The sequence below is a fragment of the Calidris pugnax genome, unplaced genomic scaffold, assembly GCF_001431845.1.
Source record: "Calidris pugnax isolate Ruff unplaced genomic scaffold, ASM143184v1 scaffold21, whole genome shotgun sequence".
Lineage (NCBI taxonomy): Eukaryota > Metazoa > Chordata > Aves > Charadriiformes > Scolopacidae > Calidris > Calidris pugnax.
Window position 1 is genome coordinate 4062936 of NW_015090770.1, and position 27393 is coordinate 4090328.

Here is a 27393-nt window from a genome sequence, read left to right on the forward strand (position 1 = left end):
TTTATATAGTGCATTCATCAGTTTTAGGACTAGAAATAGAAATAAACTTTACTTACAACATGAATAAATTATTTTTTTCTTAGAAATATAGATGCTAGTTCCCCGATGTGCCAGTTCCCTTACTTGCAATCATAATGTTATGTTAGCATTAAGTTTGTATTAAATTTCCCATCTATTAGGAAATGTTGTGAGAAATGTGTATCAGTGCCAGTGGGGTGTTGGGAAGGAATGGCTTTGCTACTGAATTTCCTTGGCAGCAGGTGGGTGTAATTTACACCCAAACCAGACAGAAAGGTGGAATTGTAGCAGCCTAACTTAAGGAAGCACAGTCTCTCCTGGTGGGAGGTTTTGGTCAAAGACTTCACAAGAAAGCGAAATGCCATTGATCTGACAAATGCTGCAGTTTGGTTATGTTTCACTTTGCTTTTCGCAATTTTCAGCAGTAAGTTTCCCAAGGTCGTTGGAAAAACGTTTAGTGTGACTTCTGTCAGTTGTGCATATCCTAATTTTCCTGGGTTGGAGGGGCTGAGAGGGAAAGGGGATATTTCAAGTGGCAGAGATGCAGGTAGGAGCTGTAAAGACAATGAGGGAAAGGAAAGCATTTCTTCTACTACAGGAGAGCAGAGGAGCTGGGGTCATTCAACGTTTGGTTAGTCAGCTGGAGATCAACACCACTGCTTTCTAAGAGTGCACTACAGGATGGGAGGGGAAGAGACAACAGGCAGGAGCTGGCCAGGGGTTCAGGAAGAGCTTTCTAGGAAGAGTCCTAGGGAATTTAGGAAGGCAATTCATTGCTGTATGCTTGAGATGATACACTGTCATTTAGCAGTGCTGTATTCTGGGAACAACCTCTTACTCCACCCCTAAGAAGCCCAGTAGCTATTTCCTTTTTTTTATTGGAAGGACAGTTTGAGGTTTGAGGGCATAACCCACACTCTTATCTTACTTCATTATTTTGAGTGGCTCAGACCTACTGTAAGAAAAACCATACAGTGCTCAGCCACAGCAGGACTGGAAAGTGGGCACAAATTCCTGTTTTGCCCTCTTTTCTGTTGTTCCCATCCCTTGGCAGCAGCAGACACGGAGGGCAAGGAAGGGTGTGTTGGCTTCAGGCTCCCAGAATAAGCTTCAGGTACCAGTCTCACCAGTGCAGAGATGCGTTTGACCGGTCTATCCTGAGAGGCTCCGTGCTGCTGCTAACTATCCTTCAGCAGCCAAAATACCTATGGAAATCTAGGTTAGATGCCCCCCAGCTATGCTGCGTCTGCAGTACTGACATACCCGGAGCCAAAAATAATAGTAACAGCAATAACTGGTCAGGAAGTAATACCTAGATGTTCACGCGGTATATCCTGAAAACTACTGGTGTATATTTAGGTGCATTCTGTTTGCCCAGAGCAGGCTGATTACAGTGCATAACGTTGTAATCACATGCAGATGATTTAAAGTTGTTTTTTCATTTACAGAGCTAATGTACTGTGGAATCATTAAGTCTGACCTCCAAGCCAAGTCACTTCTCTTTGGTTTGGGGAATTTCCCCATCCTCCCCCATACCTTCTCTTTTCCTAGTCCTAGTTGTTGGATAGTTAAGATTTGGGAGGTTAGTTGATCTTTTGAGTGACCTGGATGCTTTGTATTAATGTACTGAGAATACCGTTTTTTTCTTTTAACTTTTTGTACATTTTTTTAAAAAAGAAGTAAGAATGATGAAGCATTACAGATTTGCAAGAAAAACAATTTGGTGATGCTTATAACAAATACGTTGTCAGGATTTCCTTCTACTCCCTCGTTTAGAAAATAATTTTAATACCTCTCAATTAAATCTCATATTTAAGCAGCAGGGTGTTTTGGCAGAAGCCAACTACCACGCACTAATGAACTCTTCTAATTTGCTAAATTATTTCAAATGAATGATAGTACATTTAGCTTTTTAATGGCAGTACATTTAACTTCTGAACAACTTTGATCAAGTCCACTTTTTGTCAGACTGCCTGCTATGCTAAACTCTTTGTTCCCAAACCCCGCTCAGTTGCTCGGAAAAATCGTTAATCAGAAACATTAAATTATTTTCTCTCTTAGAAGCACAAAAATCTACTGGAAAGTACTTAGCCAATTCATCGCTTTTATTTTACCTGCCCTCACTACTGAGGTCTGGGTAAGGCTTCATATTTGACAAGACTTCATGTAAAGATGACTGGAGAGCCTTGTTTTATCAGTTGGAAGATCTCTATTTCGCAATGTGTTACCTTTCTAAAGAACACCTACGTTTTTCGCCAATTATATAAGCTGTCACAGTTACAAAACTCGAGCAAAAACTTTGTTTGGTTTTTCAGTTCCTGGCTGGATTCTTTACATGCCTTGTGTAAAGGCAAAACATGAGACAAATTATTCCTGCTTCCTTTTGTACTGTGCAGCCACATCATTTGTTGAGCCTGATGGAAAGAACTAATTTAACAGTATTCCTTTTCTCTTTTGGATCAGAGTACAACTGAGAAAATGAAGACTCCAACAGAGCTTTTCTTTTCAAAGGGAATATGCATTTCTATTCTCTCCTGCTACCAGATCTCCTGTAGGAATTTGATATCTAGTGCCCAGGATTTGCCACAGGCATTTTGTTTCTTTGCAACATGTTTTATTTATACACCTTTTACTTAGAGACGTCTGTGTCCAAATTGTTTTGCCTAGGAAATAATTACCATCAATTTCAGGTTAGGAAATACTAGGAAGCAAGAGCCCAGCTTATGAGGTCTTTGTGAAGTTATGATAACAGTAAGTAAGGAAAAGATTATATTATTTTAAATTACAAATTTTTCTTCAAATCTCTCTTTCAAGGAATACCTTCAGATATATCTTTTAATTACCTTTTACCACCCTTACAGTATATAGTTCCACCAGAAATCTCTGTTGGTCATGAGCAGAGTTGTCCAAATTATCATAATATCTATTTGATGGAGTATATTATATTTACATTTTATTGCGTGCCTTTTCTCTAACAGGCATTTAGATATGCATGACAAATATTATGGGGAAAGAATTATGTTTAGCTGACTGCTGTTCTCACCAAGGAATACATAAAACTGAATCAAGACACTTAAAAAGAGTCTTTGCACAAAATTAGCAAGAATCCCCATTTGTCTTTGCAAGAGGACTAATGTTGATTTATCTAATGCTTTAAATTTTCTAAAGCATTTCAGACTTCACTGCTGATTATATCATATGTATTGTACGTGGTTATTTTATCTATATCAGGAAAAGATACATACTCATTAAAGAATGATTTCAATACTGTTTGAAGAGAGGAATGATTAGCATCTTGTTGAGACACACTGTCCTCTTTCATTGTTTCTAAATATTATAGGGAAATAGGTTTATAACTGAATAAAGCATGGTGACATGAAGAAAACTCCTCCAGTTAATGTTCAGTAGAGGAGAGGCTATTTAGTCTAATTGTGGGGGTTTTTTTGTTTGGCATTGAGACAAAGGATCCCAGTAGCTTGGGCTCTGAGCTTCCCGCTGTATATTCACTGCGGTTAAAACCACACCTTTCAAAAGCACAATGTGCGTGTGGAAATCACATTAGAAAGCCACACAGAATCAACAGTTGGCTTCACTGAGCCTTCCTGCCTCTCCCAGTAAAATTTCTGCTTTTGTAGCACATCCCAACTGTTGGCTGAAGTTACAGGGTAAACAGGAGCTTTTGCAATAAAACTCAGCTTCACAAAATCCTCCAAAAATGTGCCACCAATTTCTTGCAGTTCTTTGGATTTACATCCTCTAAAATAATTAAATGCACTGCCATTAAAACAAAAACAATTCAGCAGTCAAAAAGACAACCATGCGGTGATAAACTTAGCCTGAGCAGGAATAATTTCAGTTTTATGAGTTGGAAAACCTGAAAGGTACCTAAGGCCAGCCAGCTCCCGCATCATGAAAGCCACCTCTTTATGACATTATAATTGCACCAGTTAAAGAGAGAAGAAGTTTTATAAACCCCTCTGGGAGTGTTCAGATCTGGACTGAGTCTCGCCTTTAGCCTTTGAACGACATCACTGAGAGAAAACATGCTGAGCTTTAACCTCTTACCACGCCGACAGCCAGCTCCTGGTGGCTGCACCAGCACACGCCCTTGTGTCTCCATATGGTCTTTTTGCCTTCTCTGGACTCACTCCCTCAAGGTATACGAACCTATTGCTCAGAAACCCCCAGAGCCTCCTTCCGGGGGTAGTGAAGACCATATGGTAAGGCATACGGTCCCTGTGAGACCTCCTTATGTCCTGGTTGTGCAAGTTGCTGGAGCGCGAGACTGAAGGCCAAGTGTCGTAGACATCTCTGTGTCACAGCAACACCATCCTGTCAAGTGTTGCTCTGCGTATGGGAGGAAACATGGAAAACAAACCAAACCCCAAACTCCTTCCTGTCATCTGCCTGAAGAAGGGGAAGCCATTTAAAAATTTTATGTTCCATGAAGATAAAATATTGGAGGTCTTTTGTTTGAAGCTTCAAGCTGGACTTCCCATGAGAAGTGGAAGGAGAGAGCAATTCAGTTTCCCTGGAAATTGGTGTGAGAAGGGACTCCTTCACCGTAGGAGAGCCCAACCCTGCTACCTTCCACCGCTTTTCTGCATGAAGACAGCAGTTTAGTTTAGAAAACTAGAAAGTACAGCTATGCTGGAGCATTACCCCTGCTGAAAGAAGGAGGACTCAAAAAAGTTTCCAAAGAGATTTGGCATATAGCATGCACAGGGCTCCTCTTATTCCTGCCATTCACATTTCAGCATTCATACATTTATTTTAAACTGTTATGTTTGCAACAATCCTGAGGAACCTTCCTTGATAGCTTTGCTCCTGGTGGGTCATCTTCTGCATTTCTCCCAGCTGCCACCTCTGTGCTGTCCTAAGTGGGAGATCCTGGTTCTCCACTACCTGTCCCACCACCCATGCATGGGGAGGAGCGAGCGGCAAAATTAGCACCCAGCAGTAAAGGGAATTTTCTTGTCCTGTGCTTATTTATCCCTTCATGCATGCCAGGCCATAATCTGACCCCTAAATAGAGTGATTGAATTGGTTGGTTTGTTTTAAATGAGCTGCAAAGAGTCATGGGGAACCATATGTATTGATTTGGTGTGTTAAATCTTATACAGATACAAATTCTGGATGAGTTAACTTCAATAGAGGTTAAAACAATGAATGGATTTTATTTTTTTTTTATGATCTGGAGTTGTAGTCCACTGCTTCAGCTCTATGGAGCTGTTACATTATTTTTTTAAAAAGATCAGGTTTTCCTTCTCAATATGTCCCTAAAGAAAAGTTGTTCTGAAAGTGCTGAGATTATTCAAGGTTGCCAGCATTACAGCTTGACAGTTTCAGTGGGGCATATAAATCTCTAAACAGCAAAGGAGTAAGTGGGTATCTCGCGTTAGTTTAGTTCTTGGATTGGCACAATTTCCTTTTTCTAAAATTTTGTAGATGAAAAAGAATTTTAAAACACTTTAAAAATACCTGCTGGTTTGGTTACAGTGTTTTTTCTTGGTTTAAATCAAATGCGTAGGAACCTGGTTTACCATCTCTGACAATGCTCTACACTTCTTGGAAAGAATCCCATGCAGAAAGAGTGTTACTCATAAAATTTATGTGCTCTAAACTCTGGACATTATTCATAAGGGGTTTTTTTATTGTTAGCCTAATTCTAAACAGTTTGGCTACAGTGCTTTATTGCCTAAGCTACAAGTGAAAACTCTAAGCACATGTCTTTTTTAATAAGTTCTTTTTTTTTTGCATTTTGTGTGCTAATACACCGCTTTAAACTTTAATTTAGTGTATGAATCTTCTTTCAGTGTTTGCAGTAGAAATTTGACTTCACAAAAATCTAGAATATCAACCAAAAAAATCAACCATAAACAAAAGAGGTGTTAGTTCTTAATGTTTCTTATGCTGTGGGATATAATAGGTAACACTTCATGTATCCTAAATCATCTCTCTACAGCTGGTTGTTTGGGGTTTTTTGTTGGTTTTTTTTTACATAGGTGAAGATGTCAAACCATTTACTCCTGGGAAGGCCAAGGAAATTGTGATGTCTCTGCAGCAACCTGCAGTCTTCTGTAACATGGTTGGCGACTGGCCAGCCCTACGCTGGAATACGAAATACCTTTCTGCGGTGTTGGATGGGAAGACAATCCAGTTCAGGCTAGGTCTGAAGACCATGGATTTAGGTGAGACTGAGGTGGACCGGTGTTACATGTCATAACTCTCTTTTCTAAGGTTCTGCAATCCTCTGTCTCTCCGTTATCACTGTCCACTCGCTAGTGTACTACTTTTCACCACTGGCTTGGCTTTTAGGGCACCGGGTTTGGCCAACAGTGCAAACTCTCCTTTCTCTTTTTTGTGTGTTTATTCTTAGTAGGAAGCCTGGTGAGTAACACTAACATAAGAGAATCCAGCATCTCCGTTTTCTTTCCTGACTTTGTAGTATGTGTGCTTGGTCCTGGTCTTTTACATGATTCAGATGTTTATGTGAGCTGAGCTTCCATATCCACAAACCTCAGTGCATTAAAAAATTAGCCAATTAACTATTTTCTCTTGGTTTTTTGTTTTTTTTTTTAATCTGGGTAAGGGTGATAATTTTCACCTTCCTTTCGGAGGTTTTATAAGACTGTGGTTATTTTCAATACTTTAAAGTCCTGGGATGGAAGATGCTATAGAAGTATAAAGCAATGATTAAGAAAATCATTTGACACCAGCACAATAATTTCACCTCTACCCCTCCAGCTTCTTTCAGACATCTAGGAACACGCCATAGGAGAAAGACAATTTTTGCACTTGATTTTAAATATTACATTTCTGTCTGTAGCCACACAATACTAGTCACAGTCTCTCCAGGGTGAGAGTTTAATAGCAGGGAGGGAAGACACAGGAAGCATGCTCCAAGGCGGCAATCTGCTGGCCACTTTAGAGTTTACACATTGCTTTATTCCTGCCCTGTACATCCTTTTCCCTCTCAGCCACATACCAAATATATTTTGCCATATACTTTCTCCCTTTTGCCTAAAGTACCTTGTCTACATTCAATCTTTTTTTTTGCTAGGCCAGACAAATCCAGTTTTTAAAGAATGTTAAATGTAAGCCGTGTTTTTTTAGATCCCACCTAGCTATTCTTTCTGCACTCCTCTAACCTTCTTCAGTTGAACCACCTCTTTCTTGGAATGTAGGGTCTGCACAAAGGCTACAGATGAGGGTCTGCCAGTTCCTGTAGAAGTTGTAGGATTACATCACATTATCTTACTTAACAACACTGTGTGAAATTTTCTTTCTTCACAGCATCATGACCATATTATTTCATGTTCAATTTTTGCAAGAGAAGTGATGAAACAGAAAGAAGTGTTAAGGGGAAAATGCTTGGCATTTTAGGATTTCAGAGCATTTTACCAACATGGATTAATGATTCCTGTGCCATTCTTGGGAAAGCAGATGTTATTTTTCACTTCCTACAGATGGGTTAACTGAGGTGTAGAATTAATACATTGGTACACATCTTCACAGCAATATCTCTGGAGTTTGATGAGGGATCAGCCAGTTCTTGCACTACAAGTAAAAGGCATCCCATTGCCAACAGGAAAGAAATTGCATGTATATGACATTTCCCTTGATACCTTGTTAATATATCTTAGTTGTAATATGCAAGGCTTACCAGGTATAAGGATGATTTTGGTCCTAGTCTCCTTAATTAGTAGACACTTTATGAGAGCCAAATGGGTATTCCAACTGGGGAAGCTTCTAATGGGATTGACAGAGTGTTATGTAGCTAAGTGATGGATTGATACTACCAACTAAGCAGATAAGAGTCACCTTTTAACAGTAACTTGTAGTTACTAGGAATATAGAGTGAATTTAAATTGGAATTTGTATCTTGAAGTTGCATCTCTCTGTATTTAGGTTTTTCCTAAAGGCATCGATCCCTAGGCAGCAATTGGTTTGTCTCCAGGAACTTCCATTATATGCTAATGTGAGCTAGAAATGTCTTCAAGAAAATGGGTAGAGTCTTCAGGGATTGTAACCGAATGAGATTTGCATTGTAAGGATGTATTAGTGAAGCCATTAGCCAAGCCACCTCAGAATCTGAAATAATGTAATGCATTTCATGTGCCACTGTCATTTTGAAGATGGTTAGTCTCACTCTTGTGTGCTTAACATTGTTTTTCAGCAAGGACCTCTCTTCCTTATAATTGTTCACACTAACTTTCCCAGATGAAACAGAGGCAGTGATGTGGTTAGAAAAAGCAACAGGAGAATACAACTAAAATTGTCTCTGAATATTCCTCATTTTTACAGTAGATTAATTTCCTTAAGACTAGATGGGACCATTCCTGCCACGGAGTCTGAAACTTGTGAAAGAAAGAAACTGTTCTCCTGCTGTAGGTATATTTTGTTGTCACTCTGAAATGGCTGCTTTGAGGTTTCTGAGATTATTTAAGCCACGAGGTTCATCCGGAAGAACTCTTACTTTGACAACTTCTCATATTTCTTTAGTGCCACATCTGCAGCCTGGGTGAGGATTCCCAAACTGAAGATTCCTTAGTGTAAAATAGTGAGAACTGCAGATGGGGCAACTTGGCGGTAATTGCTTGGATTTTATATTTGCTTTTCTTGCTAGTTTGGAACTTCCTGAGGCATAAGGATGTAGAAGGCACATTTGAAACGTGGGAGCTAGCAGTATTGTTTGTGTGTATTATTTGTACCTACCTACGTTTGTGTGTTTGATAGTGTTCTGTGTGATTACACAAGTTAAACTATGTGTCCATAAGAGGGAAAAAGTACAGTCAGAGGATTAAGCATTGACAGAGATAAGATACCTCCAGAGAGAGTACCAGCGTTCATTACAAGAACAATGAAGGTACTGTTAATCAGGAAATCCCTATTCATCTTGTTCCAGCTGTGCTAAAGGATTTATTTTTCTGAGGTGGGATAAAAGGTGTGGAGCAACTACAGAAGTTGAGTTTCTGGCAGAGAAAATGTAGTATCATAACTCATGTACCTGGAGCACACCAGCAATTACGGGGGAAGAAGAAAGCTTACACATAACTGACGTCTGTACACAGGCGTTTCTTATTTTGACCATTTTCTCGGGTTGTGTAGCAAAATGAATAAACAATGAGTTTACTGTGAAGAAGCTGGAGAGAGCAAGAGTTTGTCATGCTGATCAGTTATGAGTCACAAGATCTCTGGAGGAAATTACTCTTAGAGATGTTGGAGAGAACTGGTGTTGTCAGATGTACAGTTGGATAGAAAAGGGCTGCAACGTCTGCCCAAGAGGTTTTACCACTGAGGATGGCAAAAGAATTCAAGCCTCTGAGGTTTAATATAGAGAGGGGCTGCAGTCGCTGAATAGGAGACTGAAAATATATTATGAATACCGTAGGTTAAATAAATGTTGCATAAAGCTGAGATTTGAGGTGGTTATTGAAGTTGGATGTGGACAGTCAGTTTTTTGGTTTGTGAGTGTGCCTGTGCTTTTTTTTATAGTATTAAATGGTTATTCCTTGCTTGGGTTGTTCATTTAAATAATTTTATTTCCCCAGCAGCTGAGAAAAGACATTTGGTTTTCTTTTACATTTAAAGAAATGGAGGAGGCATTTCATTTAATTCATTTCTGGAACTTTAGGGTATTTTCTAAGGCTGTTATTTTTTCTACATTTCCCTTAGCATACATTACTAACACTGTCTTTAGAGTAGAGCAATATTTGGCGTCTGTCAGGACCAGAACTTAACTAAGGAGGAGAGCTGTTTTCCCCAAAAAGCACTTCTTCCCTCTCTCCCTCCCTCCAGCTTCAACCTGTGGCATTAGGTGGGATATCGAAGGACTATTGGGATATCATGCCTCCAGATACTGGGTCATCAGACAGCACTGGTAGCTTACTTTAAACTTATGTGGCTAAATCTACAATTTATCAATTACAAAACACCTTCAGCTTTTAGTCATTAAGCAAATTGGTTAATAATAATCTTGCTTTCAGCTGCCCATTGCTAACACTTTCACCTTAGTTGCAGTCTACAAATCCATCTAAGCAATCTAGGTTACCCAAATACATTTCTTATTACTATTTATTTTTCCATAAGCACCCACACCTTGGTACTGAACGAGTTATAAATTAAACCAAGAACCGTGCCCTGAGGAGACTGTATCCTAGAAGATAGTTTTGCTTTTCACAGTTGGGATTTTTCAAATCAAACTCAGAGCGAAATACGCTGTGTGGTAGAAAGAGCATATTTCTTGCCTTTGAAACACTTGCTCCCGAGTTGTCTTGAAAAATAGGCAGTGTCCTGAGCGCTCTTTGTTCTCATCAAAATAATAGAGATATTGAGCCACCTTCAGTGGTGCTTGAATCTTTTATCTAATTTTTCCATCAGACCATCTTTTAGTAAAATGGTGTGCATTGCACTAATGATTGGGTATCAGGAGGGAGCACTGGACCGCAACGTAGGCAGGGAATCACATATAGGGGGTTTTGGTTATTGAAGGTGATTTATATGTCTTATGTGCAGTTCTGGGGTAGGAAGCCCTTCTACTGCACAAACCCGGGTTACAGATTGCTGAATAGTGGGGCTTATCGGACATTTTTAGTTAATGAATTTGATAGTGAGGGGAAGGAGAACCACTACCTAGGCTACTACAATGCAAAACAGCAAAATGATAGCGATAAAGGTTTCTAAAAGCTGTTCTCCCGCCCAAAGGGAGTAGGAACAAATGTATGAGACTCTATGGGGATTGCTGAGATAACAAAATGAGAGCAGTAAAGAACGAGGAGCTGCTGCTGCACAACAGTGAAAGGGTCCCATTTCTGAGCAGCTCTCTGCAAGTTACACAAGGTTAAATTGCAGCTCTGTCATTGTCATTCATGCAGGCTGCAGTAATTTTTCCCAGTAGTAGTTATAGTAAAGTGAGTGATTATGTATTTTTTTTTAACATTGGATAAGTCTCTTTGAAGCTGGCACAATTAGCGGCTGTGAGAAATGAAGGTTTCTGATTGACCAGAAGGAAAGTATGCTGTGATGTGGGCTATCTTGTGGGCCTTCCAAGTGACCTGACCTTGAGCTGAAAGGCTGCATCAGTCAGCCTGACCAAAGCATGACGGGAGCAAAACACTGCTGGTAAATACTTTTATGTCTGCCAAGGAACGCCGCAATATGCTTTTGTCAGTCCCAAATGAAAAATAAGGACACACAGCATTTGAGATGGATCATTGGCACCGTGTGTAGCTCCATAATTTGCTTCTTACGCATTACTGTGCTGATTTGGTTATTGCTTTAGGTGGGAAAGATGAACATGTCCATCTGCATAAATCCATGGAGACAAAATGAAGGGTACACAAATACTTGTGGGCACATTTGCAGCTCACACGTAAGAAGGGAGATGAAGTGAAGGACAGGCTCTCAGTTGTTTAGGGGACTGGGGGGTATTATTGAGTTACTGTGCTTAAGGGTGCCTTGCGCATGAACAATACGGACTATAGGTGTGCTTTTACCTCACAGCAAATTCAAAGTAACAGCCATTCACTTAAAGCGTAATGAAAAAGCAATAGTCTCAGACTTAAATTGTAAGCCGGGTGATTATTGACCAGAGTCAAGCCACCTAGTCTCACTTCATATCTCTGGTTGTGTTTAACCAGAGCTGAGAGAGAAACTATGTATTATTTGTACTGTTTCTGTGCTTATGTAATATTTAGCTTTTGTTTTGTTGCTCTAGTTCCCCAGTTTGAAACCAGGTGTAGCTATGTGGAGGCTACACTTGAAGAGTTCTTGGCTTGGAGTTGTGGGGAGCCTTCTTGCCCCTCTGGACCATTCAGCTGTTACGAGTTCTCCAAATATTGGGCTTACGCTGACTACAAATACATTGCCAGGATATTTGAAGACAAGCCAGAAATTTTCCAGGTAAAGCAATAATATTATCTCATTCTAGTTTAATCATTGCACATTATCTACTGTAGCTTCTGCAACCCCTACGGTACATCCTCTCTGCTCCTTTGGCCATTTAAAATTTTGAAATAAAAGCTCTGGGCTCTCAGGCTAATGCAGAACTAGTACCAAGTGGCAGCCATCTAAAATTCTGGATCTCCATATGTACTTAAAAAAACCCCACAAGTAAGGAAAATGCCAGGTTGGCAGCTCTCCCCTTCCCATTTAGCCCAGCATCATCCCGTGACTGGGCAGGCTCGGGGAGCACCCAGCCCTGTGTGTGACCTCTGCAGCTCTGCCAAAGGTATGGAAGTGAGGTGGGAATAGGATCTGGAGATGACAAACAGCCAGCAGGCCTGGGGTGTTGCAGACTCCAGACCCTGCTGTCCCCGATCCAGCTTGTACCCCAATGGTACCCCAATTAACAGCTCCACGCAGGAGAGAGGATTTGATGACTTGGATTCACTTGTGGCAACACGGCTGTAACACGGTTTCGCTCCATGTTTTGCTTTGTGGCTCATTTTCTCCAGTAGCACAGTCCCTTCCCTTCATATATTCAGGTTAACTGTTTGCAAGGTGGAGAGATTCTGAGTCTGAGAAACTATTATACCTTGATTGCCTGTGAAGGCAGTAAAACACATGAAGTAACCTCTCCACGGAAGTACATAATCTATAGCAATTCCCAAATGCAGGTATTAGACACATATCTGGGGGATTCTCTTTTCTTCATGTCTGTCTGCTATTTCAATGTATTGGTTCATCTGCCTTCTTGCTACTTCTCCTTGCAAATTGTAAGAGGGCAAAATTAAGGATAGCTGTACAAAAGGTGTGTTTTTTCAAAAGATACAAAGAAAGAATAGTAAATGAAGCCTTATTCATTTCTCCAGTTTGAAATGTGAAGGTGGAATCATAATTCCCTGCAAACACTATATCAGCAGGATGACAGGGAATATGAACTGATAAGCCCCTTCAAATTAATTATTTCCTCAGAAACCATTTCCTGTGCTCCTTATATGTATTTTATTCTTTTATAGCAGTATTTCAATGCTCAGTCTTTTTTTTCAGACTGTCTCCTTTGCTGTGGTTAATGGGAAGGTAAGGTTTGGGCATGGAGAGGCTCTTGCCTTTCTCCCCTCCCTTCCTTGGCAGGCTGAAACACAGCCAGGGGCACATAACTTGGGCTGCACAACTAGGATGAGTTGTTTGAACTAAGGTGGGAGCTCCAGGGGTGTTTCAGGCTTCCCCGTATCTTTGTGTGACTTCCTCTCTCTGTGGTCATGCCTCGGTCTTCTTTCTTTCTGCCTCAAGAGACATCATTTTCCTGTGTTTCATGGCACAAGATAATAGCAGCTCAGAAGACCTGAATAGCCTGCTGCTTCGTTTGGTCAGTAGAAACACGCTTGAAGGAAACAACTGTTTTCCCACCTCCTTCTCCCCCCCTCGCCCCCATTCAAGAACAAAATTGAGGCTTCAGGAATCGCACTGGTGTCACACCACAGCCTCGTCACCTGACCTGTAACAAGCAACAGATTGTACTGCAATTTTAGAATAGACACACGTAATGGTTATGCCGGGGATTTTTTTAAAAGCAGAATCTGGGAAGGAAAAAAAAATCGATGGTGTTATGCAAGCAAATATGGTGTGTGTCATCTGCCAGTTTCACAGGCCTGGGAGTGAAATGCATCCGTCAGTTCCAGACTCGTATGGCTTTTGAAACACTGCTACACAATTGATACCAGCCAAAAGAGTTCTTCATAGAAATTATCTCCCATTCTTGTGTGAATTTAATGATAACACCTTTTTTCTTTTTAGATTTTATTTAGATTTACGTAAGGTGACTTGAAGGGGAAAAGAAGGCCAACTGCACTGTTATTTATAGTGATTAATAGGGCCATTTAGAAGTTGTTTGAAATTTAGATTGCACTGTTTATCATTTACAGTTGTGTGGGCTAAGGTAATGATTCCATTATTCTAATCTATGAGCAGTATCTAGCATCTTACATTTTTTGTTCAGTTGATATTTCATTACAGAATTTGAGATATAAATCAGAAGCAAGATATATGCGTGAAGTTTAAATAGAAATGAGACCTTTTAAAGTGACATACGGGTACAGATTAACTTCATTATAAGAAGCAAATGAAATAAATATAATTCACAAGTAATGTGCCATCTGTTATGGTTGGAACACCTTTTACTGCATTTCATCTTGCTGTGGCTTTTTATTGTAGAAAAGGAACCCACTGTGACAAGATTTCAGTAATCCTACCAGTTCCTTTTCAGTTCATTGGTTAAAAACTATTTTACCCATAATCGCTTCAACTATTTACTACAGCTGCAGCATTTTCAAAAAGTTCTTTTAAATCTAATATTGATTATGTGTGCTTTCTTTCCACTTAAATTGTAACAAAATACAAAAACTATTTAGGTGTGAGATTAAAGTGTAGAGATGGTGTTACGTTTAACTTTATCACTGAGATAGTTGTATTGGATTTTAAATTTTATGGCTGCTGAAATCTATAGGAGCAACTTTTTCTTTTTGATTTTTTTGCTGCCTTTGACAAATGTTTATATTAAACGTCTGCATTTTTTTTTCCAAATGATATCCTTAAAATCAATAACGCTGCAATTCAAAATCTTCAGCAACACCTAATTTTTGGGAAGGCTATCGCTCATTTTGAGGGTTTCCTGATAGAGAGTCATGGTGAAGTCATCCTTACAATAATGTCTAGCTGTAGTTTTGCTCACCCATAGATCTTAAAAAGGGATAGTCATCCACCTGTCTGCAAGCAGCTAGCTTACATACTTAAATTAGGAGGCTAGACTCCTATTTGCTCTTTATAGACAGTGGGAAGAGAGAGGCTTTTCCGAGGGGTGATTGAGAGCGCTCTGACAAGAGCTGGAGCCAGGCTTAAATTAGGTTCCTGAAGTCAGGTGATGTGAATAACCGAAAGTGCTTTACTGAAATGGAACAAATACTGTTATCTTTCTTTTCAAGATGGGAAAAATAAAGCTCAGCGATGAAGTGATTTGCCCGAGACCATCAGGAAGCCAGGAATTGGATCTCTGTTTCCTAAGGCTCAGTCTGGGGCTCCAGCCAGAAGGCACCAGTAGCTCTGGCCAGTAGACTTCAAACGCTTTCCAATAAACAAATGATCAGGCCCTGCAGGTGGCAGGGTCGGCTATAGAAAGATGGGAAAGCTTTATCCAAGCTCTACTGAGCCATCCTGCAAAACCCTTGAACTATGTGAAAAATACCTCACTGTCCCTTGTTCCAGCTGTCATCCCCAAGGGATTACTTGTGGGAGGATCAATGGACTAGGAAGCTCCAGGATCATGTTCATAGCAGATGCATGCCTGGGCTGCCCTTTCTTGACCTATAATTGAGTTGGTTTAAGTTCACTCTCTCCTCAGTTGCAAAGGCAGGAGGGGAATGTGTCTGTTAAATAATAAGGAACATAGAAAACCCAGCATACCAGGGGGGTAAAGTCTGTATTTCCATAATACATGGAGAACCCTGAGACGGGAGCAAAGAGACAACAAACGTGCCACATGGATTATCAAATTGGTTTGAAAAGAGAATAGGGGATTTTTCCTTCCTTCCAGTCTTCTTTTTTTAAATGCCATATATCAGAATTTTTCAAAAAGCAATCCTGTGCTGAGGTGGGTGGTGGGTGGTGCTGTGGCCACAAGCAGCTGGGCAGTCCTACTTGAGTAATATGAACGACTGGGATGAGAACTGGAGACAGAGACCATGGGGGCTGTGTAGTTGGACAGAAAAAGAAGGAAGTCAGCAGAAGAAACACTACTAGAGAGGAGAGTTTTGGAGGAAGGAGCACAGGCCATGCATGCAGGAACCCCACCAAGGAGTAAGAGCTGCAGTGGATAAAGAGTGACTGAGCGATGGAGGGAGAAGGCAAGAAACTCAGAGAACTGAAGATGGGATGTGAATCAGGTCAGATGCTTACTTAAATAACTTTTCATTGCTGCAGGATGTAAGATGGTCTGACTTTGGTTTTCCTGGAAGAAGTGGGAAAGAGAGCACGCTGTGGATTGGTTCTGAAGGAGCAAACACCCCCTGTCACTTGGACTCCTACGGCTGCAACCTAGTGTTGCAAGTACAAGGAAGGTAACAAGTGCATATACGTACAACAAATACAGGGGAAAGTTATACTGTGCTAGAAAGTTAGTTTTGGACTCTTAAGTATTAATTCTAGGTCGAGATTGTTTTAGTTTTCTAAGCTTCCAATGACTGAAGAGCATCGGAACTGTTCTAGAAGAAATGACAGAACTTCAGGCAGGCTGGAGTTTGACTCAGTCACAGAGAGAACACAATTTTATTTTCTTCTGTTTGAGGAAGATCTTTTCTGATCTGTGTGCTATGTGATCTAATAATAAACATTTAAATGTTACTAGTAGTTATGAATTCAGGAATTTGGAAATAGGAGGTAAAGAGTTAAAAATAAAAAGCCCAGAAACAAAACAGAAATAAACTACTTTAGACTTTTACAATATTCTCTGTGCAAGAGCCTCTAATAGCCTGCTAGAATTAATTTAAAGGGGGAACATCAGAATGGGAGCAGCCAGCTGTGAGCAAAGTTGAAAGGGACACTTGAGGGTCCAAACTAATTTTGGAGCCTGTGGCTTTGTTGCTGTTCTTTCTGCCTGTTTGCATACTGTCTTGTCTTTTTTTTTTTCCCCTCATTTTTTTTCTCTCTTTTCCTTGTGTATTGGCTTCAGGCGTTTTTTTTGTTTTCTATTATTGCTAAAGTAATGCTAGAGTAACAAAACAAGTTACATGTATTTTTTTGGTTTGATAGTGTAGAGCGGTAGGAATAATTTGCCAGTGGGATTTTAATACGATTAATTATTCTGACTTTTTATGCAACAGTAAAATCTTGGCGGTCTTGTGATTGGGAATCAGGCACGCTGGCGTCTATGCTGGGCAGTGCCACAGCTTGACTGGCTTTAAGGCCTGAGGCAAGTGAGTTTGTCATCATTTTACCTGTAAGAAGGGTAACTCTGTTTAGCTCTCAGACAGACTTTCATTCATGATTATAAACAGCTTTGGGATCCTTGGGAGAACGTGCAGCAGAGACACTCTGGAAGCCCCCCCCCCTAGCACCACGCTTTGCTGCAGCCGCTCCTGTAGACTTCAGATCGCATCAGTAAGCAGCATACGTTGAAGTCCAGACTCTTAAGTGTGTTTAGGAGCCAGACATCTCACTGAAAACCATGAGACTTACATGCCTAAATATCCTCTAAAGGATCCACCAAAATGCTGGCAGACCTGATACCTGCCCTGCCTCTTTGATCTCTACCTCCAGGTGTTGAACTCGAGCCAGAGTTCCAGCATCACGGAGCAATTTTGCCTGCCTTCCCAAGGTACTTCCTTCCCCCCAGGTAGAACAAAATCCTTGTTCCTCTCAGGGAAAAAAGCCTTTGCATGGCCTGCAAAAACAAAGTTGTTTTCAGAGCAAAGCCTATAAATAGATTGCAAACTTCCACAAGCTTGTGAATCCTGTATTTCTTCAGAGCAGAAAGATTCCCTTTTGAGACTCACAAACAAGACAGGCTTTGTAACAGAATATAAGCTTATGCTAAACTTAAATAGATTTGCCTTTGCAGGAAAGCCAGGGACGACTCCTTAGCCCTTTATTGCTATCTTGAATTTCCTCCTTGCATCCCTCGGGCTTCTTAATTTTTTGCTTGGTGATACTGTTTTGTCATGAGCCTGCAGGATTAACCCATGAGCCTCCTAAACCTGGTTATTCTTTGCCCCTTCAGAGGATCTAGCTTGGAGGGCAAAATAAAGTTGCAGTAGGGCTTGGGTTTCAGGAGAACTATTTTTTGTACTTGCACCCAGCAGTAGCTTTGGTAATTACCAAGAAATGTCAGCGGCCTATGGCACTTCCATCTGTGCCGATCTCTGCAGCTCTGGCTATCCTGCTATTCCTGTCTCTTCTGGTTTTCTGCCATTTGGCTGCTTTTCTCCCATTTTCAGATCTGTGACTTAGAACTGACAACCAGAAGCAGTAGGCAAAAAAGCAAGTAGTGAGTACCAAGGAAAGGGACAAAAAGATCTCGCTGGAGTCTGAAACAAAGAGGCGAGCTGTGCAAATTGCCCAACTGTGCTGTAAAGTGCTGCCTTTGCTTTTCCGTTGCTTAGTGCATGGGTCACTGGAGTACTGATTGTCTGGCACCTTTTAATGTAATAAATTCTCCCTTTGTGTATTCCTTTCTGGTTATTTCCATCACCTAAAGTACCGCCATATAAAACTCTTATTTCTAAATAACATATGTACCTGCTAAGATATTTCATTTATAGTACCCATAAAACAGGCACCACCAGTTCTGGCATATTCTTTTTTTCTGACTTTGATCTAGTCTATGTAAGGGAAATGGAGACATTAGCTCCTGAGGACAAGGTCTGTGTCTCGGTGCTGCACTGCGGTGTGTTGACCCACTTCTTTGGATGCATAGAGAGCAACCTGGAACACAAGCCCCTCTCATGAGCAGAACGATCCTGTCCTGCTCCATCTGAGCATTTAGTCACGCCAGAGAGTTCTTCAACCCAGGGGCCCACACAAGCCACATTTTCATCATGTGGTACTCATAACACCAGAAAATAAGGATGTTTCAGGATGTTTGCTTCTGTGGATGTCTCTAGTTTTTATTTATGCCATCGCCCTGTCTGTGACGTAGGAGCATCAGTGTGGTTTTTACTAAGAATGAGAGTTTTGTGACTAACAAAGTACTGTAGGTGCTGATAGAGAACAGAAGGTCGCATCCATACCCTTTTACTGTTACTGTTCTAAACACACAATCTCTCCTTTTAAAACAAATATGAGTACAGCAGCTATGCATTCAGTGAATGAAAGTACGTTGTCTCCAACAAAACTGTTTCCCCTGGTTTATAGAGCAATTTTTAATGTTCTGAGCATCTGTAAATGCTGCGTGTTGCTCTGTAAAAAGGAGGAAGGAGGAACCAGATGGGAGAGCTTTTTTTTTTTTAATTTTATTTTATCTGCCTTTTAAAAATAATTGGTGAGAAGCTGTAAATCTTTTCAGTTAAAAATTAAGAAGTGGAATATTTTAAAAACACTTTTAGGAGACAGCCTGTAAGCACTGCCTGTGTTCTCACTGCGTAGGAGATTCACACAGTGAGGCAGATTTATGTTTTATTGAAAACCTTGCTACTGCCTTTAGTTCTTTGCTGTAACTGACATGCACTGAATACATTTTTATCTTCTCTCTATTTTCAGGAAGAGATGGCACCTCTTCCCACCTGGTGACACCAGTTTCCTTTATCCCACCAGGATCCCTTATGAGGAATCCAGCATATTCAGCAAAGTCAATGTTACCAACCCTGATCTGAGATGCTTTCCTGAGTTTAGGAACACAACAGCCCATGTGGTTACACTCAGCCCGGGACAGGTACCCTTCGCATGCGAGCTTTGCGTTAGTTTGAAAATTCTAGTAAATTATTTAACTGGCTAATTAAGGGCTAGGAAATCTTAACAAACCGACTGTGGTACTTCACTCCCTTTACACTCTGCACTCAGGCTTGAAATATTTCTCTCAGCACGGGAACTTTCTTTGCTCACAGTTACTTTACTAGCCCTTTTTGTACAAGAACTGCAAACATTTGGAGAGTTAGTTCAATCGGCTCTTCTTGCAATTCCATCACAGTCCTTGCAATCACCTCCAATTTGTCTGCTTTAACACTTTCTTGAACGGTACTCCAACCTGTCTGCTCTGAAACCAGTATGTTCCATAAAATGTATTTGATTAATGAGCGTGCAGAGCCAGCAAAGGAACTCATATTTTCATAGAGAATAACCTTCACCGGGGAACATTGGCCCAACTTGTTGCTTTAATAGCAGAGAATTGTAACGATGATACATGCATTTAGAGCACGCGCTATCCAGCGGTTTCGATATTATTAACCCTCTTTTACTGAGAAAGTGCGCGCTATCCAGCGGTTTCACGGTGCTTTATGAGGATGTGAGGATATTATTAACCCTCTTTTACTGAGAAAGTTGTGTTATAAGTGCCTGCCTTGCACACAGGCAGTCGGCAGCAGTATGGGAGTAGGGCTCAGGACTCTTTAATTCCTAGTCTGCTGCCGTAAATAATGTCCTTCTTTATTTAATCAACACGCTCTGTATTTGGAGTCTGAATTACCCTTTTTCATTTGTTCAGCAGCGCATGTCCTTGTAAAGCACTTCTGTGCATCTCAAACTGTCAGGCCTTTTCAAAGGAGTTTTGCAATGTCCATTGCTCCGACTGCTTCAGACAGTGCAGATGCCCCTTCTAGAGCCTTCTCACCATTGTCCTGCCAGACGTGGTCACCTCTTGACCTGCCAGCTCAGCGGCTCCTGTGAGTGCTCCCTTGGCCCTAGCTGGCAAACCCAGCTGCCTTCAACAATTTAAAAAATGGATTTTTGCTAATCGAGGTAATGCTGAGGAGGTAGAGCAAGGAGCACTCCCACGAGCTGGAGAGATGGCAGGCTGAGGCAGGATGGTAGTTTCCAACAAGAGGATGGTGTCTGTCAGCTGGGAAGAGCATGCTCTTCTGCTGGTACAGTTGCAAATGGAGAATATCTGTCACCAGCCTTGGTTGTTTGCAGTACATTAGCTCTAGCTGTACTCCTAAAGCAGATGATTAGTTTCGCACTCTGCACTTTGTAAGGTGCAGTGTTCAATAATTTAAAGGACAAAGAACAAATTTTACTATTGATAAAAATGCCACACTCATTCAGCATTTCATTATCCATGATCCCCAACACTATTTCAATTTATAATCTCGTTTGGAATGATCAAGTATGGTAGTGAACCTTTAATATGATCTTAATTTTAATTAGGCTTAAAGCAATTACAAATTAATCTTGCTAGGAATAAAGATCTTGAGCCAGCTGTTAATACAAATTGCCTGCATTGCCATGAAGGAGATACTATTTGGATTTCTGGGGAGAAAGGAGCGTAGAGGCAGTGACAGAGCAGTGAGGTATTGCCTTCATCCATTTTATCAGCGCCTTTCAGGTGGTGCTTCCCTGCGACTCCTCCAGAAGCTTATGGGGCAGGTGGCTGGGACGGCTGCCCTTTGGTAGAGGAGAGAAAAGGAGTGACCTAGAAGGACTCCTTCGTTAACATGGAGAGGATCCCGAAATAATAACAATCTTAATACGTGTTCAGCAGTGGTTTTCATGTAGAATTCATACAATAACTACAGAATTTGCAGCCGGCTTTTTTTTGGTGACAATACCTAGCATCTCCACTCCTTCCCAGAGGGTATGCAGAACATTTTGGATTGGATACTGTAGCAATAAAGGGATGAAAAATAACGACAAAGGTGTTCTTAGGTATGCAGGAGAGCAACTGCATGTAGGGTGAGTGCAGCTTTGAATATCAAAAACTAATGTCTAATGCCACCTTCTGGTCGCTGTTTGCTACAGGTCATTTTTCTACACCCATTTAAGGCTTTCAAGCAGAATTCCTTCTTACAAACAGTGTGTACTTTGATTGCATCCTTTGTGCCCTTTCACTGTATTGTCCAGTGAATAGGTTTTATAAGGTTTCATCCTGCACTTGACCAGGGGCTGTGGGCTGAGTTTCCACAGAGGTCCTAATTCAGCTTCTGGTTACACGTTAGTCATCTGTTCTTGATACAAATTATGATCAAATTTAGATATCTAACTTATTTAAATAGGCAGCTGAGTGGTTTGGGGGTTTGCAGATGTACATTTTTGTATCCATAAAGTTACAAGCTCAGGTTGTATCACACAAATATAGAGATTCCTTATAAATATTTGGACCTGGTCTCCTACATCATGGTTGCAAGGCTGTGTGGTAAGTATGGAGCAGGACTTGTGTCCACTGAACTAGGGAGTTTTCACCCAAAGCATTAGTATTTTGGTTTATTTGTTTGTAAATTCTGCAACGTTTCTAGTAATACCTTGATTCTTTTAACAAACACACAAATACTGCTTCAAAGACTGCAAACGGCGCAAAAAATGTCTGTTTTGGTATTTTCCACCCCACACTCTGGGACAAGTGTTGAGAGAGGGAGGGTAAGATCTGCTACCCTCAACCTGGCTGCCATCAGTGGGAAGAATCTGCCACCTCTGCAAGACGGTTCATCCTCCCTGTCTTACACAATTACAGTCCTGCAGGAACATTCACCCCATCTTGTCCTCCAGCACAGGCCATAAAAGGAGCCTACACACATAGACGCTTAACTTCTTTGATGATTAAAAATAGAAGACATGAATCCCACCTGAAAAAGGCTACAAAAAACTGAGATGCTGGAGAAATACAAAATCATTGATCATTCTCTCCTCATTCTGCCCTACTTCTCCCCAGCTTCTTGCTTCCTTCCTGCTCACTGTTGTAATTGCTCTTAATCCATCTTCCTCTTAATCCATAGCCATAGAACTAGAGAATGGCAAACAGCCTGGAACGCACATCTCAGTTTGTCTGAAGGCAGACACTCGAGGCCCCACACACCCACCCTCCTAATGGAGAGCAAGCACCGTGTGCTGGGCTCCCACCAGCCGTGCCGTTCCCTCTCACACCGCCCTGGGCAGCAGGGGCAGTGGACACCAGGACCAGTGCTGGTACAGGCAGCACACAGTGGGTCCTGTCTCCTGGCCCCGTGTCCCAGGTGCAGCCTGGAGCCAGAGGAGCTGCAGGGCAGTTCTAGACAGCAGAGATGCCAGGAAAGGCCTCACCGCGCTAATCTCAGAAGCACATCAAATCTGAGAAGGATGCTCCCTTCTAGCCTTGAAAAATATTGCCACAGTATGGGAAGAGTGATTTAAAAATGAGCAACATTATTCTGTCTCTCACTGTTGTCTGCTGCTCAGAATTTCTCCTCCCCTGCTTTTCTTGCCTGCCTTCTGAAAGTCTAATCAAACGCATCTCAAACTCAGTCTGTGTCCACAAGTAGAGTTATCACGAAGTTCCTATGGATGACTGCAAGATTTTCTCTTTCTGTTCTCCTGCTGCAGTGTCTAACACACCATGGGATCCTGCTGGGCAGCCACGAGAGCACAGGCAGATCTCTGACTTCTGACCCAACCCTGAGCAAGCAGAAACCTTCACAAAGTCAGGGAGGGATTTCCCTATGTGCCACCTTTAAAGAGCAGGGATGAAAACTTCAGACTGGGCTTGGAGCAGAACAGACAGCGTCAGACAATGTCATCGTTAAGTCAGGAAATGCAGTCATTGAAACTTTTTAAACGGCAATAAAATGTTCCAGCTCAAAGCATATAAAATACTTCTTAAAAGGGGTTGCAGTGAAAAAAAATGCTTTTGTTGGAGAAGAGTTGTAGTGATTTTAGTAAAGGAGAATTCAGAGTTGCCTGCAACATTATGCATAGTACGTGGTTGATAATTCTGTTTTGGGGAAGGGAGGAAGAATTTTCAGGTGGGAGACCACAGAGTTGGACCCAGGTCACCCCACAGAGAAGGCAAACAGCCCAGCTCAACTTCTAGTCACCACAACTACCGTCTCCATCACAGAAGATGCAGAAAATTCCAGGAGCTAGATTTACACTAGAATCAGTAATGAAAACACCATTTAGCCTGCAGGACACATGGAGAACCACACAAGTGCCCAAAAAGTTGAGCAAACCAAAGGTGAAAGACATCAGTTCCTGACTCTACTTTTCCACCTCTTCCCCGAGCTTCCCTCAGTCCCTTGCCTGGGTCCCCAGGGACACGGGATGGTGACAGCCCCATTCCCTTCCCATTCACAGAGCTTCTCCCCAGGCCATGTCTGTGTTTCTGCTGTCAGTTTCCCTGGGGACTCTGTTCCAGCAGGTGGGAAGACACCAGCTCAGGAGGGAAGCAGGGTCAGAAGCACCTTCCTATCACCAGGGCAGCCAGGAACCACCAGGACAGGGCACAGGCTGGGGTGGCAGCGCTCTCAGACAGTGCTCCCACAGAGTTGACTGTGCATTTATTTATTTTATTTTATTTTATTTTTCACTGCCAGGGTTGCAAGCAGCTCTGGGATTTGCTTGGCTCCCCACGCAGCCCCCCATCTTTTTATTCCCATCACACTGGTGTTCTTTGGTGCTTCCTTTTCTTGCGCATTTACCCAGGTATCTTTTTCTAATGAGCAGGAAATTCTTGGTATAATATTTCACTTCAGGGTATGCTCTCTTTTTGAAGCAATTCCACCTTTGCCCTACCTTTGCACTGTATCAAGTTAATCACGTCCATTGAGAATTTAAACCTGTTCTGTTCTCTGTGCTGTACAAGTCTTCAGCATTGCTCCACTTGCTCTCCCAACTGTTCTCTTGGTTTCTTTCCTCCCGTTACAGACCAGAAATTCATTTTATCTTTTCTGGGATTTCTGTCCTACTTTGACTTCATCTGCTCTATTTGCCTATCAGTAGCCTCAATATTAAAATTATCTGATTGGTTGCTGTTTAGATCAGTATCTTCCCAGCCCGCAAAGCTAGATATATTCTGTATAAAGCAGGCTAATACAAAATCATCTCTTAGCTTGGAGTAGTTCTGTCTTGCTTGGGAACTTTAAGTTTTCTCTGTAAAATGTTTGCTGCATTTGTGTGTATGTGTTATTTCACTGTGGTTTCCTTTCACATTTCCTATTGAAATATATTTTCAAATGTAGCTAAATTTGTGTCCCATACTCATAAATATATGGTAGTCTGATTTATTTTATTGTGGAATTGATAGTTGGGGGTAGTAGTTGTGGGGTTTTGTTGGTATTTTTTTTTGCTTCTAGTTTGCAAACTTAGAAGAATACTGGTTTGTAAAGGTGGAAGAATCCTACTGCTCTTTGCTGGATTATTTTTCTTGGTCTGCTCCTTTGACAGCTGTATTTTTTGTTTTTAATTACCTTTTTTTTCATATTTCTTCATAAAAGTTTAGTCCTTTTGCTTTTTGGTCATTTCAGTGTTCTTGCTGCCATAAATCCCTACTTTAACAAGCATAAGCTTGCCCAGAAATGAAGAGGGAGAGTGGGTATCTTTTTGATACCTGTTTTGCCTCTGAGTCACTCCTCTATAAATTGCATCAGCAAATGGTGCCAGCTGCAGAAATACCCAACTTTGCAGTTATTACTCTTACCCTGCTGGCAAGTACAATCTGATTTGTCTCTCTGAAGACCAAGTTCGTCCTTTTTGGTTTGAAAAGACTGAACTAGTTGAGGGGATTTGTATTTTCCTCCTAGCTCTACCTCCTCTTTCCAAAGCCATTCTCTCCTCACTTCACACATGAATCACGTTGAGCCAGCACTTCCCATTCCTAATTCCCTTCTTGGTTTTCCCAGGCAGCCTCTCTTACTGAAGCATTTACACACTGCTCTTAATTTGCTTCTCCCCTTTGTTCCCTTGCTGCACGCTCCCTCTGCACCATACCCCACATCCCAAGTGTCTTCCTCCACTTCTCCAGCACGTTGCAAGCTGACTCCTGCTACCCAAGTCTCACAGTAAGGACCCCATTATTGGAAATGGCTACTTACTCCAGAAACTATGCCTTCTTCTGCTGTACACTAAAGTTTTCCAGGCTTCATCATTGTACCCCTTCATTTGGATGGCACCCAGATTCTTTAACAGAGTGCAACGTAAGATCCCCCATAGAGCAGATGAGTGGGTTTTTGTATGAGTCCTCTGTCAATGAAACACTTGCTCACAGATAAACCCATTGCAGCTAATGCAACTGTCCTTTTCATTTAATTTTCAGTTATTTTTCAAAGTGCAGGTATCTATGATAAAAGCACCGCTCTGAAATTTGTTCCGTGTAGAAAAATGTTTTGGCTTCAGTTCGTGTAGGGTTTCGTACACTTTTAGATGTCAGGAACAACTAATTGGTGATATTTTTTAAATAATGGCCCTGCACAGACTGACTTCCTTCTGGTTCGTGTGCTGTACTGGATTAAAGTACAATTTCCAAATGGTTTTGATCCCTAGAGAGCTAATGCTTTTTTTTTTGTTTGATTTAAATTGTAACCTGTGGAGAACATTTTGTCCTGTGGCCCAAAAATGACTCCACTCTGACTGTCGTCTAAGTGTTTGCAGGACTAGGGCCTCAGTCATTGTTTCCTACACAGACACTTTCTCATTATCCGTGTTTTGATATAATGAAGCACAGGGCTATCTAGGTAGCAGAACATTCTTTTAAGTAATTTGTGTCTACCTAGAAAAAGAATTGTCTGCAATTCAGATACAGATCGTTGCTTCACTTTCTCCATTCTGAAGTGTATATTTTTATCCATTTCTGACCATTTTTATTCCCTGTCAAAACCCATCTTTTATGCTTTTCTTGATAGCTCTATGTTAATCTAACGTTCAGTAATCTGTAAAGCTTGTACTATATCATCAAAACAACATTAATGTCTTTGTACCATAAAAGCTATGGATTAGAATCAATTTTATGTCACAGCTATCATCCTGATATAGTTGGAAAGCTCTGATCTAAACTAGATTGTCATGATTGCTGGGACACCTTCTTTTAAAAGCCTATCTACTAAAAGTGACAAGTTTAATACTGGTGAGTGTTGACCAGAATTAAAGCTATGTATTGTTAATCACCTCGATGAGCATTAGGGGATGCTTTTTGGGGAAGCCAGCTGGCAGTCCTTCTAAAAGGACTGAGAAGTCTGCTCAGTTGGAGAGTCTACAAAAGAGTCCTTGCTTGGTTGAGGCTTTCTCCACAGCCCTGCCCTACCCCTACCCCAGCTGCACCAGCTTCATGCAGCCAGACCTTGCTTATCTAGAACATCTCTGTGGTTACAATCCTGCTTCACACCTGGAGGAGTTTGGATGAGAGGTAGTTCTGGGTCATGTCTACTTCTTCTATGATACTATTGACACAACGGGAGGAGAGAGTGAGCATTTAAGCCTTGAGAAAAGGCTTTCTACAAGAAAGAGAGAAAGATCACCACCCGCCTCTGTTCCTTGCCTCGTTCTGTCTCTGCACCCCACATCACCTTAGTTAAAACATCTTATCTTCCCTCAAGCCTCTGCTATTTTCCTAATGCCATGTCTCTGATTCCAGGTCCTGCTTGTTCCAAGGCACTGGTGGCACTATGTGGAATCCATTGACCCCATCACTGTCAGCATAAACTCTTGGATTGAGCTGGTATTTTCTTCCTTTCCATGTCACGGTGACGTAGCACTTCCATGCTTGCATATACTATAAAGAGTAGGAAAGCTGACCCAAATAATCCTGTCCTAGGTTATGACCTCATGAGACACTTTTGAGCAGTTTCAATGGTGCTTACATTTATACAGTACCTTTTATCCTGATGATCCCAGGAAACTTTGCAGAGCTGTGTGTTCTACCAGCATCGTTTGTCAGCCACCACTGAATGGCAGCTGGGCTTTGCCAGTAGCACAACATCCAATTCAAGGTTTTTGCTAGAGAAAGCTGGGGGAGAAAAAAGAAGCATCTCTATCAAGAAAACAATGAAA

General features: G+C 41.3%; 1 protein-coding gene across 1 annotated transcript in view; it reads left to right on the plus strand.

The window, feature by feature from the left end:
• Positions 1-2176: 2176 nt before the first annotated feature.
• HSPBAP1 (HSPB (heat shock 27kDa) associated protein 1) overlaps positions 2177-27393 on the plus strand; it is a 29457-nt gene continuing 4240 nt past the window's right edge. Inside the window, exons 1-5 of the mRNA XM_014938800.1 lie at positions 2177-6209; positions 11738-11922; positions 15937-16073; positions 19210-19381; positions 26978-27061. Coding sequence (XP_014794286.1) covers positions 6071-6209; positions 11738-11922; positions 15937-16073; positions 19210-19381; positions 26978-27061 — 717 coding nt within the window. The 5' untranslated portion in view covers positions 2177-6070. The remainder of the gene's footprint in view (positions 6210-11737; positions 11923-15936; positions 16074-19209; positions 19382-26977; positions 27062-27393) is intronic.